Source organism: Aulonocara stuartgranti (genome assembly GCF_965226115.1).
Source record: "Aulonocara stuartgranti genome assembly, chromosome: 5".
Classification (NCBI taxonomy): domain Eukaryota; kingdom Metazoa; phylum Chordata; class Actinopteri; order Cichliformes; family Cichlidae; genus Aulonocara; species Aulonocara stuartgranti.
The window spans coordinates 40,145,858-40,163,799 of record NC_138943.1 but is presented as its reverse complement, the minus strand read 5'-3'; the positions used below and the strand labels follow the sequence as shown (position 1 = coordinate 40,163,799).

The following is a 17,942-nucleotide window of genomic DNA, read 5'->3' as shown; positions in this document are numbered from 1 at the left end:
CTAATATTATTATATATGTATACTTACCTATTAGTATATGGGTTGTTAAAAAGTTGTATTTCACAGGAGAGAACCTGTGCTGACAGACTGAAGAAGACTATTCAAACTCTCTTTGGATTTAAGCATTTAACATTCTTTGAGTTATGTTGTTTAGATGTCAGTTACAGGCTTAAATATAAAGTTGAAAAAAAGTAATTGCAACCAAGCTATTGATCAAGTAATTGTGATTAATCGAGATTTTTTTTATCTATTGACAGCACTACTAATAATATGTTTTGGGGTTAGGGTTAGACCCCAGCCTGATTGTTCGGTAGAATTTCTAATAAAAAAAATCCAATTTTCATCCTGCAGACATTAAACATGTTATTTATATTAAAAAGGGAAATCACGTGATCACTAGTGACTACTGATGATTATACACACACCACATGGGTGAAGTAATCGTCTGACCTCCCTGAAGTGCACCGTGAACAAGTGTCTGTGCTCCCTAAACCCATTTTAAACATTATCCTTTGTGTTGGGGGTGAATTGATTTATACTGTGTATGTTTGCATTTTTGGTCATGGAGAAAATGTTATTGGGAGTATTGGGAGTTATTGGGAGCACTCCAGGTCATTTTCCCATTTGAGTGTTGGTAGCGCGATAGATACATCAGTGTTGGAAATTACTTTGCATAGTTTGGAGGTTATTCTTCTGGGGTGAGTGATTTTCATTATTTCTTCAGCTAATCTGGAGGGAAGCAGTGGATTAATTGTTTTCTTGGATTGGATTTAATCTTTCCGCCAGCTTCCACCTTGGGAGCGCTGTCTCCTTGAGCTGGCCTTTTCTTTTGCAGCAGTCAGTGAAAACAAAGTGTTTTCGCCTTTCGTGCGATTGTGTCGTTTTACATGTTGGTTGCCTTTCAGTCATTTTGATTTTGGGGAACATTTTCTTCAATCCCATCATCATCATCATCATCATCATCATCCATGAAGTTCTACGGTGTAATAGCATTTCTGTTAGGACTACAACCTATTCTCCTGGCAATTCTCGCTCCAGCTTCAAGCTCAGTGCTGTGCAATTGCAAGAGCTTGATTTACACTTTTCACATATACAAGTCTGTACCATCTGTAAGCTCTGGTGAGCGCAAACAGCATGTAAATCTCTCGCTCAGCTGGGAGCGCTGTCTCTGTTGTCCTCTGTTTATGCTAGATGAAATCGCTCCCTGGGCCACTCTTGCTTCCCCAGGCTTCAAATGCATCTTTTAACTTGTGCACAAGGATTCAAGAATCTCTGAGGTAAAGCCAAATTCAGTTGTCTCTCAATGTCAGCTGAAAATAACAGGATGTCAAAAAAATAAATGAATCTGAAATCCTCTGATTGTCGGCACATGTCTGCACCTCTCATTCTCCCCTTTGGCTGAATGGGGGGATAAAAGCTTAAGTGACCTTCTTCTGATAGGTTAAAAAACTATAGTAATAGCCTTAAATGCTTTGCAATCTTCTTGGATTGACACAGAGATGGTGATCCACTGCTTCCACAGCTTCCTTAAGTAAGCCAAGAAGCGCTCGCAGCATAAATACTAACATTCAAGTTCATCTTCCATCAACTGCATCTCAACACTGCATGCAGAAGGTGAGGAGATATTTCTCACCTTAGGCAGTAGACCATATGTTCTGTGCAACCAACCTATATGGAGGCGGAGGAAGGGGGGGGGTCATCTCAAGTCATTTTATTCACCAAAAAACCCCAAAACAAAAACGGCATGTATATGCAACCATTTGCTCATAGTTCACTCTTGGGGAAATCTGCTCCAAAGCTGCTCCACCAAACATTGATCTCTAGTTGCGCTGCAATAGCTTATCAGCATTAGGGTGTTTAGGTTTTCATTTCCAAATGATATTCATCTGTGTAAGTTGTAGTAGAAGTGTACTTTCAGATTTCAGCTAAGGGGCTCAGTGACTTATTGGCTGGGCCTGGATGGCGAGGCTCATCCATACCCCAACACTGCTTTAGCAAGGTGGTGCATTCAGCGTGGCTTGCACATATCTGCATGAGTATGGAAGTCTATTCAGTCCACCATATTGAGTCTTTTATTTTTAATCTGTTTTTATTCCATAGTTAATTAATCCCCCTTCCTAGCCTTTTGACAACCACTACGCTTGGTGCCATCAGACACCAGCAAAGAGAAAAGCAAGCTAGTGACTCATACTCACGCTCCCTGTCTGAAGCTTCCCCAGCCTCCTCTCATAGCATCAGTTTCTCTTATTAAGCCTTTTGCATTGTATAGCTATCAGTCATGTATTGATTGTTATCCTGTGTAAGGACAGCAGAACTATTTCCATGATTATTCTGAGCAGATTATTAAGAAACCGTGATGTGGCTAAAAGGGGGATTTTATGTCTTTAAGAGATTATTTGGGGATATTACAATAAAATGATGTTAGAAAACTTATCCTACAATGCTACTATATATGGTTGGGATTAGGGGAAAGTGATGGCGATGACTCAGCATTAGACAGTGTGACTGACGTAACACAGGAATGTAAAAATCCACCAGTGTGACTTCTCACTTACTGACTTAGGAACAGACTGTATTAACAATGAACAGCATATTAAGCGCTGCATGCATTAGCAATAACATTTGGTACAGATGTAAAATAACAACAGAACCTCGTCCAGTACAAACTCAGTTTGAAGCATTGCAGTGTTTTACGGGTAGAAAACCAAAACGATGCATTCCTGCCAACAGCTTAGACCAAAGCAGCAGCTACCATTCAAACCAAGTCAAAGGTTCTGAGTATATCAACAACAAAATAATAAAAAAACAGCAGTTTTCAGCACGTGACGTGTATGTTTGATCTTAACTCTCGAGCTGTAGATAAAAATGTACATGACAGCGGCCACATGTTTCCTGTAAAGTGTGGTGGAGCAGAATCGTTACATAAGAGCTGATAACGGGGTTACAGTGAGGACAGTTTACAACACTGCTGATAACTTTGGTGATCGGTCATCTATCCCTGCTGCTCTGGCCTTTTCATCTCAGCCTATCAGCACAAGAGACACTGAGAGTAAACCCGAGAAACACAAACACAAGTATTTTTACATTCCTGTCAAAACGATTCAAAGAAAAAACAAAAAAAACATCAACAAAGAATTAAATACAATCAAATTTCAATTCCCTGAAATGAAACAAGACATCAAACAGTATAATAATCATCTAGACACGTGAGACAAGCACAGAGACAGTAGCTGGAAACAACAGTTAGCAGTTCTTTAGAGCCTCGGGTTTATGCTGTGTTCACACTGTGAGCAACAAGAGAAGCACTTTGTGATTCAAACAGGAGACGCAGGTGAAAGAGCTGGATTCTGTCTCTAATTCGCCACCTGGCAGGTTTAGCAGAACGCTTGACCATCAGCCTCTCTGGTATTTCGTCACACGTTCAGTTGGTAAAGTGACAAATGCTCTAACATCACCTGTAGACTCAGTAAGCAACCTGCCCTCAGTGTGAACACGCAGACCTCCACCACGTTGACTCTATTATTACATTTACACCTGAAGTCCTGCCAACTACAGTTTCAAGGACACATGTGTCAGCCACATGTGTCCCAGTAAGGCATGGTTTATACTGAGAGCAGTGCACAAACATAATACCTCCTGCAGACATTTTACAAAGATCCTTGTCATTATTAAAAGCGAATCCCCGTGTTTCCCACCCCCGGACCCACACCCACCTATCCATAAAGGAGAGCATTAGTTTCAAGCCACCCATAAGAAAAAGTTCCGACTGGCCGAGATCACAGGCCTGACACCACCGCAGAAATGAGCAGAGCCAAGCCTGAGAGGAGGTGGGCATGGGGACAGGGCAGTGTGGAGGAGGCATCCTTCTGCACCATCATACCAGTCCCTACAACACAGAGAGCACATGGACAGCTCAGCGTACATGTGGCTATAGCTCTGACTTGAAACAGCATTACTATCACAGCTATGGAAGCCTAGACGACAACAAGAAACGTGCACAAATAAAAACATCTCCTGGCTTGACCTTCATTTATAACCAGCATGCACTAAACGGCTAACATTTAAAGCCATAAATGTTTATGATCAACATTATAAATATCCTTATCAAACCATATCTCGGAGATAACATGGCCTTGGATAAATGCAGGTTCCAGGGGTCGTTTTTCTTCTGCATAACTATTTATCGATAAGAGCGTACGTGCATGGAATCAAAGTGCTGCAAACAGGTAAAAAGGTGAATAGAGTTTGTATAACGGCTTTTCACTGGTCCCTGAGAGTGCACAGTAAACATGTTTCTATACACAGTCCCCAAAGTTAACAGGCTTCAAATGAGCTGGACAGCTGACCAATAACCACATTCAGGTGAGGCCTGCTCATTTTTTCACTGTCATCGTGAATATAAGCGAAGGACCCAATCACGAGGCTGGAAAAGCTATGAAAACTTTCCAAATCGACCTCAACCTTAAAAAAAGCAGAGCAGCGTGAAAAGGCCTGCAAGACCACAGAGGACTGAAGTGACAGCTAAAACAAGTCTTTGAGGAGGGGAGTGTATCACTGAGAGGCTCTGGAATCACTGCCTTCACCAATGGAAATACAGGGGCACAAAATCCATGTGGCTGGTTTCCCTCAAGAAGACTAGAGCAGACTCTGTCATAGCTAACAGAGTCTGTACAGTTTAGAAACCTTTAGACTGCGTGGAGACGATGCTGCAGCAGAGGCCTGTGTTGGAAACCACGAAGCAAATCTGGCCTAATGTAACACAGCCAGGGAGCAAAAAGTGTTTTCCTTTCATTATTCGCACTATTTTTTAACTAATGAACTATTAAACCGGAGAAATATATGGTTTGTGCTTCCTGATTTGTCACCTGAATCCCGGGACACGATAATCTCGTGTGCTGGCCCGTCCCCGCCCTCGCCCCATGACCAAATCTCCAACACAATGTAAGCCTTGTCTTTGGGCAGCGGCAGGCTCACTGACGTCTTCGTCTTGTCCAGAAACTTCAAAGCTGCCTGGTCCTCGTGCTTGTACAGAACCTGGAGACAGAACAAAGTCTTTTTACAGTGTTTATCTGTTGATTTGATAAAGTTATCTTTGGGTGATTATAACATGACACAAGCTTATAAACAAGATCTTTGACTTTGTTTTACAGCCAGTTTATTGGTTCACATAATTCCACGATGAGGTGAGCTGTTTCACGATGAACCTTACCGAGCATGAGCGCTGCAGCAGAAAGAAAGCAGTTAATCCAACACACCTGTATGTGCTCAGAATACAGACATGACAATCCTCGAGTCCCTGAATGCTGGAGGAAAAAGAAGGATTTTCCCCAGGATAACATTTTTATATTCCCAAAGCCAAATCACAGCACTGCTAACTGTCCAGCTGTGAGCTCTGATCGCAGGCTTGCTCTTTTCTTATGATCGACTGTTACAAACTTTCTTTTAAGTCACAAGTACTGTAAACCATGCTACATGCAAGTGGCTTTAAGTTCCGACCGTAAATACAGATTCAAATGTATAAAGCATATCAACCACCTCCTGCCCACAGAGTGACAGAACACGTTGGACCATTACAAATGAACAAAAGCTGCAGTTTAAAATAAGCACAGATCAAATGTCCTTGGGCCACGTTGGAGACATGCTCAGACTAATGGGCTTTCCTGCACTTGGTCAAGCAGCCAGTGCAGACCATCCTGCTGACTGGTATCCCAATCCCACTACAAGTCTTTTATTATTGTTAATAAGCATGCAGGTGGGTGACAGGTATCAACGTGTACTCCATATGAATATTAGGAGAAGATAACAACGTTCTCAGGGTCACAACCATTTAAGATTTTCCAGGGGAAACTCCAAAATGTGAGAAGCTGATGATGCTTCAGCATGCATGCACAGAGAGTGCTCAGGACTGAATAAGACCAAATAAACTGATCAGGAAGGCTGGCTCTGTGATTGGCTGCACGCTGCAAACACCTGCAGATGTGACGCTGCTGGTACAGGGTGGTGAAAGTGTATCACAGCTAATCTTGACCACCATCTGCATCACCGGACAGGCAGCAGCTTACTTCTGTAACAGCCTGGCCCAGCTCTTATGCATTAAGACTATGCAACGCGCTTGCCTAGCAAACACTCGGATTATTTCTCCACATGTGGGATCAATAACATAAATCGTATTTAGATCCAGGACTCACTTTGTAGCCCAGTATGGCTGACTCGTTGTGCATGGCTGTCACTTGGTCCCATCTCACCGTGACCCGCGAGCCGTGAGCCTTCCACGACACGCTGCCCGGAGGACGATTGGGAGCTGAGAAGGAAAAAGCACATTTCAAAAGAATCGAGCTCATCCCTTTCAGTAGAAATGATGCCTCCTGAGTAACAGCAGCCATTTTCATGTGTATCACTGTGAGGGTATTGACCCTGTATAACAAAGTCACACCAGACAGAGTGGTGATTAGAAGAGCACAGACTGCTGGACGCAGCTTTACAGCTGCTCCATGAATGCAGCTTCCAAAGGGAACATTTGCATCTGAAGTGATTAAAGCTTCAGATCTGCTTTAACTTTAGTAAGCAGAGTAAACTCTCCTATAAAAGCACGTGGTTGACTCAGTCAGCAGAAGCAAAGCAGGATGGTTTCCTGTCGGGCATCACTGTGCTGGGGCCTGCTCGCCTCCAGGACAGAAACATTGAATTAATCTGATTTTAATGAGCTGTCATTCAAAATAAGTCCTGAGTCACTTACATGTAATGAATATTGAAGATATAAAATATGACATTTATGATTAAATTACAAGAAATAAATGTGTTCATGACATTCTCATTATCTGAGATGTATTATCGTGAAGAGCAAACACCAACGAGCAGCCAGCTGGATGTTACACCTGCATAATTTAAACGCAGTCGTATATGGTCTGAAAGGTTCGTGTGTCCTTTGCACGGGTGTGAGAGCAGACGTCTCTGTGAGTGAGTTGTCTTTGCTTTATGTTACGTGCTCTGTGCTGTCATCTTTCTAACAGAGAGCGCTGCACCCGTACGTGGTTTCCTGGTGGTGACGGCGGTGCGTGGCGAGGGCGGTCCTGTGCCGGCACTGTTGTATGCCAGAACAGCGACGTGGTATCGAGTGCTGGGTCGAAGTCCGGACACCCTGGCTGTCGGCTCCAGGCCCGCCGTCCTCACGCGGTCCGCTGCTGCTTCTCTTTCGTGCTGCCGCCAGTACCGGATCTGTTAACGCACAATGACACATCACTACAGACCTTTCACTCGTCTTTCTTCAGCTTATACATTTATACTCTTTTTAAAGCGTCCTTGGGTTTCTTCAAAGGTATTATTATTATTATTAATGTTGTCTTATAAACTCCATGTGAACAGTACTCAGAGCCTTCACTTTCAGACACACATGCTGTCCACAGCACATGACAAAGTTTGAAATAACACAAGGTTTTACATGATACAAAGCCATCAGACTGCTGTCATTTTCTATTATTTCCTCCACATATCTGTTCCTGCTGTTTTTAAGCTCGTAGTTTGATATAAATTGATGATACATGGCTGCACCCTGTGGATGAGCATTCACTCTTTAATGAGCACACATACTGTGAGTATGCATGCATTGTGCTACTGCTCCAGCTATCTGTGTGCTATCAATATGTCAGGTTATTTAGCTTCCTTTCCTTTGACATTTTCCTGGTCTGTTATATTCTGAACATTATTTACTGAAACGTTTTCCTTACTGTGGTCATTTAGGCCGTGCGTGTCCCATACACACAGTTATCACCTAAGAGACCAGCTTTTTGTGACTGCACGATATGTTTTCTCAGTTGTCCACATATTTGTGATAGTTACAGGCTATGCTGCTTTACAGGGATGAAGTCACTGAGTTCGTCACCTCGTATCCTCTCAGGATGCCATTGGTGCTGAGCTGCTGCACAGGCTCCCAGGAAACCTGGATCTCAAAGGCGGACAGTGCCGTGGCATTGATGCTGGAAGGTCCCACGGTTGGCTCTGTGAGGAGTCAGCCAGAGTGTAAAAGGTTAGCAATGTGCAGTATGTGCACTGTCTCACATAATTATATACTCTTACAGTGTTGTCCACTTTTCTGCTGCAGCTTTGCTGACCATGTTCTTACTGTGCTTGATTAACCAGCCCATATGTATCAGGCTTTTCATTACATGGACTACTACCATCAGTCAAGTTGTAAGTGAGCTGACTGTGACCCTTTCTAAAACTATGGCTGCCCTCTAGTGGTTACAGAAAAGACTGCAGGTGGAGTTACATTAGAAATCTTCTTGTGATCTTCAGAAACACTGGAAACTGATCCCTGCCCCGTGCTCTCACAGCCTTCCATCGTGCATGGATCTGAAATGTTGTTTGTCTCATGTCTCTAAGTATAAGAATGGTGTATGGACCTGCAAGTGAAGTAGGAGCTGACTGTACACACCACTGTGTCTTGTCTTAATTAAGTACACAGATGTGTAAACTTGCTAACGACATATAGAACCAATTGAGCTTATATAGATTATGTATTGTAGACGTGCAGGTTGGGAGCTTCAGCTAATGTCCTCATTAAACATTCAGGTGAGACTTCCAGTATCTAGAGTTTATTCAGAAACACTGAGTGTCAGCTCTGCAAACAGAGGCAGGACCGCGGCTGGAACAAGACTGCAGTAATAATGAGAAAGTCTTTGCAGCTGAGTTAAAGAGGCATGGGTGCACTCCCACAGTTTGAGACCTCTTTAGGCTAGACTTCAGTCAGCCATGAACAGCTACAGAGGCTGTTCATGGCGGTGGTTTCAGTTCCAGCTCTGTACACTCGAGTTAGCGCGTCTGCGTTTCTGTATTCCTGCTCCACAAACTCAGACATGAGGAGGAGAATGGATGGATGCTTTCTTGATACCAGGTTCTTTCTGTTTCTTGTCCTCTGCGTCTCCTGTGCAAATCAGTCTTGTCTCTGTGTTCTTTTACCTGTCTGAGTAATCACCTGGTGTATTTCACCTCCCTAACTACCTCGTGTGTGTTTTAAGTCCAACATGCTAAGATGCTGCTGCTGGTAAACTGGACGTTCACTTCAGAGTGCTCTGGTAGAGTAGAAACCAGTACATTCAGCTTTGAATACCAACCTGCTGTTGACTGAATGTCACACAGTATCTGAGCAGTGTTCAAACCTCATATCTACAGCTGGGATGTGGTGGGATGGTGGACTGGTTCCATGATAGAAGCAGATTACACTGGAAACAGGAACCGTGGCACACTTCTCATGTGGTCCCACAAACGTGTTTAGTAAGAAACAGTTTCTTGGTTCATTCATGTCATTTAAACAGAACGCTGTGCAGGTGAGCTCAGAGTCACTGAGTCAGTTCAACGTTTACAGTGAACCAGTCGACATCTTCGTGTGCACAAGCACATCCACCACAAACTACTTCTGTACAAAGCAGTGATGCGATCAGAGCAGTTCGGACGGACACTGGGACATCTGCCACAATGATCACACCGTGGTGGAAGTAGCTGAACGTCAGCGGTACTCACCTTCCTCTGCAGAGTGCACCACAGCCACCTGGCTAAACGGGCCTTCTCCTTTGCGGTTATAAGCTTTGATCTTCACTTCAAAGGGAGTGTACGCTGCCAGACTGCTGTTGTAGTAAACATGTCGAGAGGACTCTACACGTGGAACTCGCACCTCTGTCCATGATGATGTGTCCTTCTTTCTGAACCCCAAGATGTACCCGAAGCCGTCACCGTTCTGGTATTCTCTGGCCATGGGCTGGAGACAAAATCAGACATCCTCACACACCAAGTCTGAACCCAGCTGTCCCAGTAACACCATCATGATCACAGTGATACCACAGTATCTCCAGTACTGATCATGGTTAACTGCTCGTGTTTCTGTCTTTCTGTCTAATTGAATCTCTGTAAGTGTCTTATACTGTTTCCTACTTGTAATCGGAATACCACCGTTTTGGGTCTGGCCCAAGAGTGGACGATTAAGACCTCGGTCTCATTAACACTGCCTCTAAAATCACAGTATCTGTTTGTACTGGAACACCCGACAATAACCTGGCCCATAACACTAGAATGAAACTGTAACAACTAACCTGATACTAGATTACATTTTATGAATGAAACGAAAAGAAAATGACTATTTGTTAACGAATGAATGAAAAACTTTGAAAACATATGAACCTAAATTCAGCTCTGTTTGGAAAATAGAGAAAACCCATTTGGCCTTTCCACTCACCGTCCATGTAACGATGAGCTCATCACGGTCTCCTCCACCACCTCCCAGTCCACTCGGGGCCACAGTGGGAGCTGAGGGCCAACAGGACAAAGACACAAGATGAACCACGAGTGTGGATCAATGTACCAAAGTGCCTTTGAAAACTGGAAAGTACTGCTTTCAAGAGACAGTGACACACCAAATCTTTTTTAGTATTTATATACTCTCAGAAAAAATAGAGTACAGCATCAAATCAATGAAACTTCCTGCTCAGGAGAGTGGGTTGTTAATCAGTTTCATATGCGTCAGTGTTAATGAAATGAATGGTGCTGTACACGGGCATATATACTGCCTGTGACACTGTTTAACGTGAGCGGTTTGATGGTCCGGGGAGGAGGATGCACAGACCTCTACAGTGCAACGGCTCAATCCTTGGACCTGCTGTCAGACCCTACGCTGGCTCCTCCTGGTGCATGAGGATGTGAGAGCTTGCAGGCACTTCCTGGATGATGAAGGAATTGATCCAATGAACTTGCCTCCAAGCTCACCACACCTCAATCCAACACAACATCTTTAGCACATGTTTCTGTACCTAAGAGTTTCCAGCCTGAGCTCAGCGATGGTCCAGACCTGGGAGCAGATGATCAGGACACCATCAGGCATTTGGAATATGTCCGGATTAGCATACACACAGCACATGGAAGCCATATAAACTACTATCATTTTGAGTTAGATGGCATTTTGGCTTTCCACGTCATTTTTTCAATTCCAGGTTGTCTTTGAATTTAGCTCTCTGTCTTGGGTTGGGGGGGGCGGGTGTCTCTGGCTCCGCTGCAGTGGAGGGGTGGTGCCAGGGCAGCTGCTGCCACTCAGTAATCAGATTCTCCCTTTTTTCAGTGACGTTGGGGCTGGAGTGGACCGCAGAGTGTGGAGTGGAGACTGAAACGCTGACTGCCCCGACGTCAGAGTGACGGAAAGGAAAAGTACGTGGGGTGCGTTCATTTCACACAAATGATGTAACACCAGATCTCAGTCCGACAGAGGTCCTCTGGGATGTGACAGGAGCTGACAAATCAACTGCAAGATGCTACGATATCAGTACGGGCCAGAGGAACCATGGTGAACCTGTGCCAGAAAGAACTAAGGCAGCTCCGAACCAGCTGGTTCTGATGTAAACATCTGGTTCATGAACAGCTGTCCAAACTACCTCAAATGTGCAACTTACCTGCTTGCAGTGTCCGAACGATGTGGGAAGGCATGCTAGGCTCTCCACTGCCCAAGATGTTGCTGGCGATAACCTGGAATTCATAATCCGTCCAGGGAATCAATCCTGTCACACGAGCTGACTCTGCGTTTCCTTCAATGTTCACTGGATCTGGTGCACAGTGACACGTTTATTTCAATCAAAAACACTGATAGGAAAGTTTTACTGACCAACACTGTGCTAATGTATGAACACAGACACACCCAGTTCACTTTAATAACAACCCGACCCGATGAGTGTGTGAGTATACTGATACTAATGCTGTACAGGTTTCATGTATGCGCTTCCATCAGAAGCGTGTTAAAGAAGTCTGACATGCAGACGGACAGCAACATGTTTGAATCGCCACCATCTTCACTCGTCCTGTACGTCCGTCTGAGTTTCATCGTCAGCATTATTCCCTGTTTCACAGTGTGAGTCTGCCCTCAGCTCTGCTGCAGGTTTCCTCGCTGTTGTCACGGAGGGCTTGCTAACAGGGGCTCATCTGTTTGTTGGGGTTTTTCTCTGGGTCTTTACCTTCAAATATAAAGTGTCTGTATGTGACTGTACGCATGTGATTCAGGGCTGTATACATTTAATTCCAACAGTTTTTAGTTCCAGTAAAAACTGTCCTGACAAACATCTCAGTGTGTTATCTACAAGACCTGATAAATGACAAATACAGAAGAGAAAACAGAGTTATTTATAACAATGTTGGAGAGGCTGGAGTGTGTGCTACTGACTGACTGAGTCTCTGAGCAGGGATGTGATGAAAAAGCTGAGAACACCAACATCAGCCTGACATCTCAGAACAATCGATAAAAACTCCGTGAGAATGAAATCCTTTTGCTGCATTCTTGTTATCATTGTATTGTTGGTTGTGTTATTACTGTGGTTTTGTTATTACTAGAAGCACAACAAGAATACTCCTTTTGTTCAGGTGTATGGTTAAAGACACACACACCTGTCCTCATCTTCCTCCACTCAGACGACAGAGGAGAGCGGCCCATGATGACGTATTTGCCGATAGGACTGTGGTTATCGTAACCACGGCTCCACCTGAGTTCCACTGATGTCTCAGCCACGTTCTTCACCAACAAACCTCCAGGAGGTCCTGGGGGTCCTGTTCAAACCAGAGACAAGTTTAAACATATGACACAATCTCCACATCGACAGAGTAAAGCAGTAAAGGTTGGTTTACCATAACACACGTCACACAATGTCAGATATCTGCCTACTGCTACGTAGATGCCAAATCCTTACTTTAACACCAGGAGGCGCTATGCTAACTCCAGACTTATTACAGCTGTATAGGTTGAGCTACTCCCCAGTAAAACCTGTGATCCCTTTTCTCCTTTGCAAATCCACCTCCTATTATCTTCTTGCTTTAGTGTGACTGCCCATCTTATCATTGTTCTGTGATTATTCTTGTCCAGCAGCTTTCCAAACCTTTGAGTTGCCTTTAATAAACACAGGCGGCTTTAGTGCATAGAATAAAGTGCTGTCTTTGAAAAACATGAGTGTGACAACTACAGTTTCATCTTTTTTAAAAACTACTATGTGAGTTTAATTACATTTGCTTTCATTAAAACAGAAAGCTATCATATGGGTCTCTTTGCCCTGAAGCTGTCTTCCCATGCAGTGTTAGCTTAAACATCACACGAGTCCATAGACGGGACCCTCACAGGTAATGCTTGGCAGTGTTCTGAGTGTGATCTAAAACTCATGCTCACAAGCATTATAATCTATGTTCAGTTCAATTCATCTTTATTTATACAAATCACAACAACAGTCACCTCACAGGGTTTTATACAGCAAAACCAAAACAGGCCTTATTATGTAAATGCAGAGTAGTGAGAGTATGACATCAGAGGACAGCTGTTTCACCTCGAACCACCAGCTTAGCTGAGGCTGCGGCGCTGTCCACCACGGTCTGAGCTGTGCACACGTACGTCCCCGCCTGGCTCAGCTGAGCCCTCACAATCAACAGGTCACCAGTGTTTTCCTTCTGAAAGGACACACACACACACAGACACACACAGAGACAGACACAGACACACACACACACACACAGACACACACACACACAGAGACAGACACACACACACACACACACAGACACACACACACACACACACACACACACACACACACACAGACACACACAGAGACAGACACACACACACACACACACACACACACACAGACACACACACACACACACACAGACACACACACACAGACACACACAGAGACAGACAGACACACACACACACACAGACACACACACACACACACACAGACACACACACACACACACACAGACACACACACACACAGAGACAGACACACACACACACAGAGACAGACAGACACACACACACACACAGACACACACACACACAGAGACAGACACACACACACACACACACAGACACACACACACACACACACAGACACACACACACACACACACACACACACACACACACAGAGACAGACACACACAGACACACACAGACACACACACACACACACACACACACACAGACACACACAGAGACAGACACACACACACACACACAGACACACACAGAGACAGACACACACACACACAGACAGACACACACACACACACACACACAGACACACACAGAGACACACACACACACACACACACAGACACACACACACACACACACAGACACACACAGAGACAGACACACACACACACACACACACAGACACACACAGAGACACACACACACAGACACACAGACACACACACACACACACACACACACACAGACACACACAGAGACACACACACACACACACACACACACACACACACACACACACAGACACACACAGAGACACACACACACACACACACACACACACACAGACACACACACACACAGACACACACAGAGACAGACACACACACTCACACACACACACACACAGACACACACACACACACACACACACACACACACACAGAGAGAGAGAAAGAAAACAAATGTCATGAGTCTAAGTGGAGTTCGGTCATTCTGAGTATATTTGGGGAATCGGATTCTTGAAGAAAACTGGTTCCCAGTACTCCAATTCCCACTTGTCAGTTCTTGCTCTCACTCTGATCAGCTGATTTCATTTCAGGTGTCAGAGGAGAAAAACAGTGAGTCCAGAGCGTGGACATGGACATTTATTTTTATTGTGCAAAGACGAGATAAAAAACGTGGAAAAGCATCCAGGGCCGAAACAACTGCATATGCTGATAACACAACTTCAGTTCTTTGCAAGCATCTGCACAGACCAAGAACCAGAGTGAAAGCTGAGGGAAAGCGACTGGATAAGTGATATCGGTACTGGAGGTTTAATACAAAGAACATGTTTATTATGAGGAAAAGATGCTATTTCTTCAGTGCTCAGGTCATGTGCATTCAAAAGCTTCAATGAAACTGGAACTTAAACATGCTAAAGAACAGCTAGGTATGCAGCCTATCCTTAGCCCTGACAATAGCTAGCCAAGACACTGCAGCCAGTTTTAAGCTAGTTCAGGGGTCACGACCTTTAAGACCCAAAGAGCCGTTTGGAGCCGGTTGCCACGCAAAAGAAAACTCTGGGAGCCACAAATACTTTGTGACATCTAAGATGAAGATAACACTGTATATACTGTTTTTTACCTTTATGCTTTGTGTAAACAACTAAGGTGTGCTGCTTATGACATCCATGAAGTGCTACAGAGAAAATTACATTTTATTTATGTAACTAACACATTTTGAACTCTTAAAGAAATATAACAAAAGGAAAGCTGAACTAAAATGATCCAGCAAACAAAAACTGCTGTGAGCTGCCCTTATATCGCCTTTGGGCTTTTGGAGCCTTGACCTGACTTTTAAAAAAGATATATATATATATATATAAAAAAGATATAAACAATGAAAAATAGATATTTGCAGAATTCTGCCTAAATATGTATTTTACCTGGTTAATGTGTGTGGCGGGGCGTGGTCTGCTGCACCGCTGCAGGGGAGGCGACACACCTGAGCGGCACCCGCAATCATGCCTCGCCGCCTTAACGTCTGTGCTGTTGTGTTGGTGTGTGTCGGGCTGTGAGCTGCAAAGCTACAGCCGGCTGTGTGCACACAGCAACCGTGTGTGAACAGTGGTCAATAAAGAGATGCTGAAAAGCGCGTTCATGGAAACATCGTCGGGTCTGCTGTGATATGTTTACAACGGGACGTCTGCTCCTGAACCTCTGCGCACAGCGTCTGCAGGTCGGGGCTGTACGAAGTCACTTTATCTTTACAGGACTGTAAGCTGTCGTCTGTGAGGCGTGAGCGTGTTTGTTTTAACACAGTTCACGGTGGAGCTGATGTGACGCTTATTTTGAGCAATAATAATAGAATATAATTTTATTTTTATATTTTAATATCACAATAATCTTTCAATTTAGAACTACAAGTTATAAAAGAACATAAATAAAATACACTTCAGCTAAATACTTCTAATTTATTTTCCCAAACCACGTGGAGCCGCAGTGTAAGGACTAAAGAGCCGCGGCTCCGGAGCCGCAGGTTGTCGACCCCTGAGCTAGACCTTTATAGCAACATCTTATTACATCAACTTTCATGAAACAGTTAAATGTAAGGAGCAGGGACGTGAAATAGACATTAATCTCATTTAAAAGCATATACCTGTGAGTTATGCCACCGTTATATTCATTAATGAAGTAACTAGATCGCCTATAGCAGTTCAGTCCACCTAAAATCAACTCTGACTTTTTAACTGCTTTTTCTAACTTTCTCGCTGAAACCCTGCTCTTATCTCCAAATATACTACTGCTTTTAACATGGACAACACATCAAATTCAGCCACAAGAGATTTTATATGCTGTCTGGACCATTTTGGCTTACACCAATATATGAACGTTCCCAAACACTCCAAAGGACACATTTTGGATCTTGTTTGCTGCATTGGTGTCACCCCTAAGAACTGTGCTGTTTTGGCCTCTTTCAGACCATAAATTAGTTTTATTCAGTGTTAGTCTCCCACTATACAAAAATAAACAAAACCGCTCAATTACTTTTAGAAATATTAGGGGCATTGATCTATCAGCTCTTTCCCATGGCATTAATAACTTACCTACCATTGATGCCTCAGCTTCCATAGACGACCTGCTATCTCACTATAACAATGAACTTATCAACCTCTTAGATACCTTGGCTCCCCAAAAAACTCGAACTGTTTCTTTCTCTCGCTCTGCACCATGGTACTCATCTGAACTTCGCCAACTTAAAGCTACTGGACACCGCCTGGAACGTCTCTCCAGGAAAACAGGACTTACTATTCACAAGGACATGTATCTCAGTCATATACAACACTATAAAGAAGCTATTCATCATGCTAAATCTGCTTACTACACCTCTGTTATTGAATCCGCTGAAGGAAACACTCGCACTTTGTTTTCTACATTACACAATACTGTTAAACCCCCAGATACCTTTGCCATACATACACACTCTGCCAGTCTGCAACAAATTTATGGACTTGTTTTACACCAAGACTGAGAATCTTCATCAACACTTGCCCTCGTCCTGTGATATGGTCAAATGTATCTGCATTTTTTGTCCTTCTCAGCTGTCATCCTCTCTGTCCAATTTTGAACTTCCCACAATAACTCAGCCATCTTCCATAATTACTTAAAGTCGTCATCGTGTAAACTTGATCCACTGCCGACAATTCTGGTCAAACTCTCATTCCCGTCTCTTGCCCCACTGATTGCTAATATCGTACACTCCTCTCTTATATCTGGTTCTGTTCCTTCTTCCCTTAACCCTCTGAATCTGTTCAAAAACACCACCCTTTCAGCTTGTTCGTGGCCACAAGTGGCCACCTACAGATTAGGTCTGTAATTTCTTATTAATTTTGTTTTGTTGCCTTTTTTTTTTGCATAAAGCTTTTAAGTAACCAGTTCTTTCCATAAATATAAAATAATTATTACTTTTTTATATTTTAACCGTTTAAACACCAGTTTGTTTGTCCACTGCACCAGCTGGACGACAACCTCAAATCTCGCAATTTTATATAATTGCATTGCTACTGAAATTTCTTGTATTATTAATAGTAGAGTCTGGGGCATGTAATTGATTCACATCAACATTGATTATAATGCATTGTTATTTTAGTGCAGAGAGAGCAAAAACATAAAAAACCCCTTTCAGACTGTTCGTGGCCAAAAATGGCCACCCCTTGTTTACATTTACAAAATGCTATAAAATTATTATATATTAAGAAAAATGTCCAGTTTTTTTTACATGATTTTTTAGACTAGCATCAGGGCTGTTCATCAAAATCAAAATTTCATTAAAATTCTGAAATTTAACCCTTTAAATACCAGTTAGAGCACATAATCATAACAACTCATAAATAGAGAAAATCATAAAATCCCAGTTTTTTTTCTAAATAATACATGCCATCTGATTTATT

The 17,942-nt window shown here is 43.3% G+C and overlaps 1 protein-coding gene across 2 annotated transcripts in view; it reads right to left on the bottom strand.

Moving 5' to 3' along the window:
• Positions 1 to 1,772: 1,772 nt before the first annotated feature.
• cntn2 (contactin 2) overlaps positions 1,773 to 17,942 on the bottom strand; it is an 81,550-nt gene continuing 65,380 nt past the window's right edge. Inside the window, exons 14-23 of one of the 2 annotated variants that reach the window (XM_082534079.1) lie at positions 13,335 to 13,455; positions 12,412 to 12,570; positions 11,430 to 11,579; positions 10,226 to 10,296; positions 9,517 to 9,751; positions 7,880 to 7,995; positions 7,029 to 7,215; positions 6,189 to 6,301; positions 4,866 to 5,034; positions 1,774 to 3,886 (exon numbers count right to left, since the gene is read on the bottom strand). In XM_082534079.1, the coding sequence (XP_082390205.1) occupies positions 3,777 to 3,886; positions 4,866 to 5,034; positions 6,189 to 6,301; positions 7,029 to 7,215; positions 7,880 to 7,995; positions 9,517 to 9,751; positions 10,226 to 10,296; positions 11,430 to 11,579; positions 12,412 to 12,570; positions 13,335 to 13,455 (1,431 nt within the window). In that variant the 3' untranslated portion in view covers positions 1,774 to 3,776. Of the gene's footprint in view, positions 3,887 to 4,865; positions 5,035 to 6,188; positions 6,302 to 7,028; positions 7,216 to 7,879; positions 7,996 to 9,516; positions 9,752 to 10,225; positions 10,297 to 11,429; positions 11,580 to 12,411; positions 12,571 to 13,334; positions 13,456 to 17,942 lie in introns of both variants that reach the window. The other variant, XM_082534080.1, reaches the window with a different exon arrangement.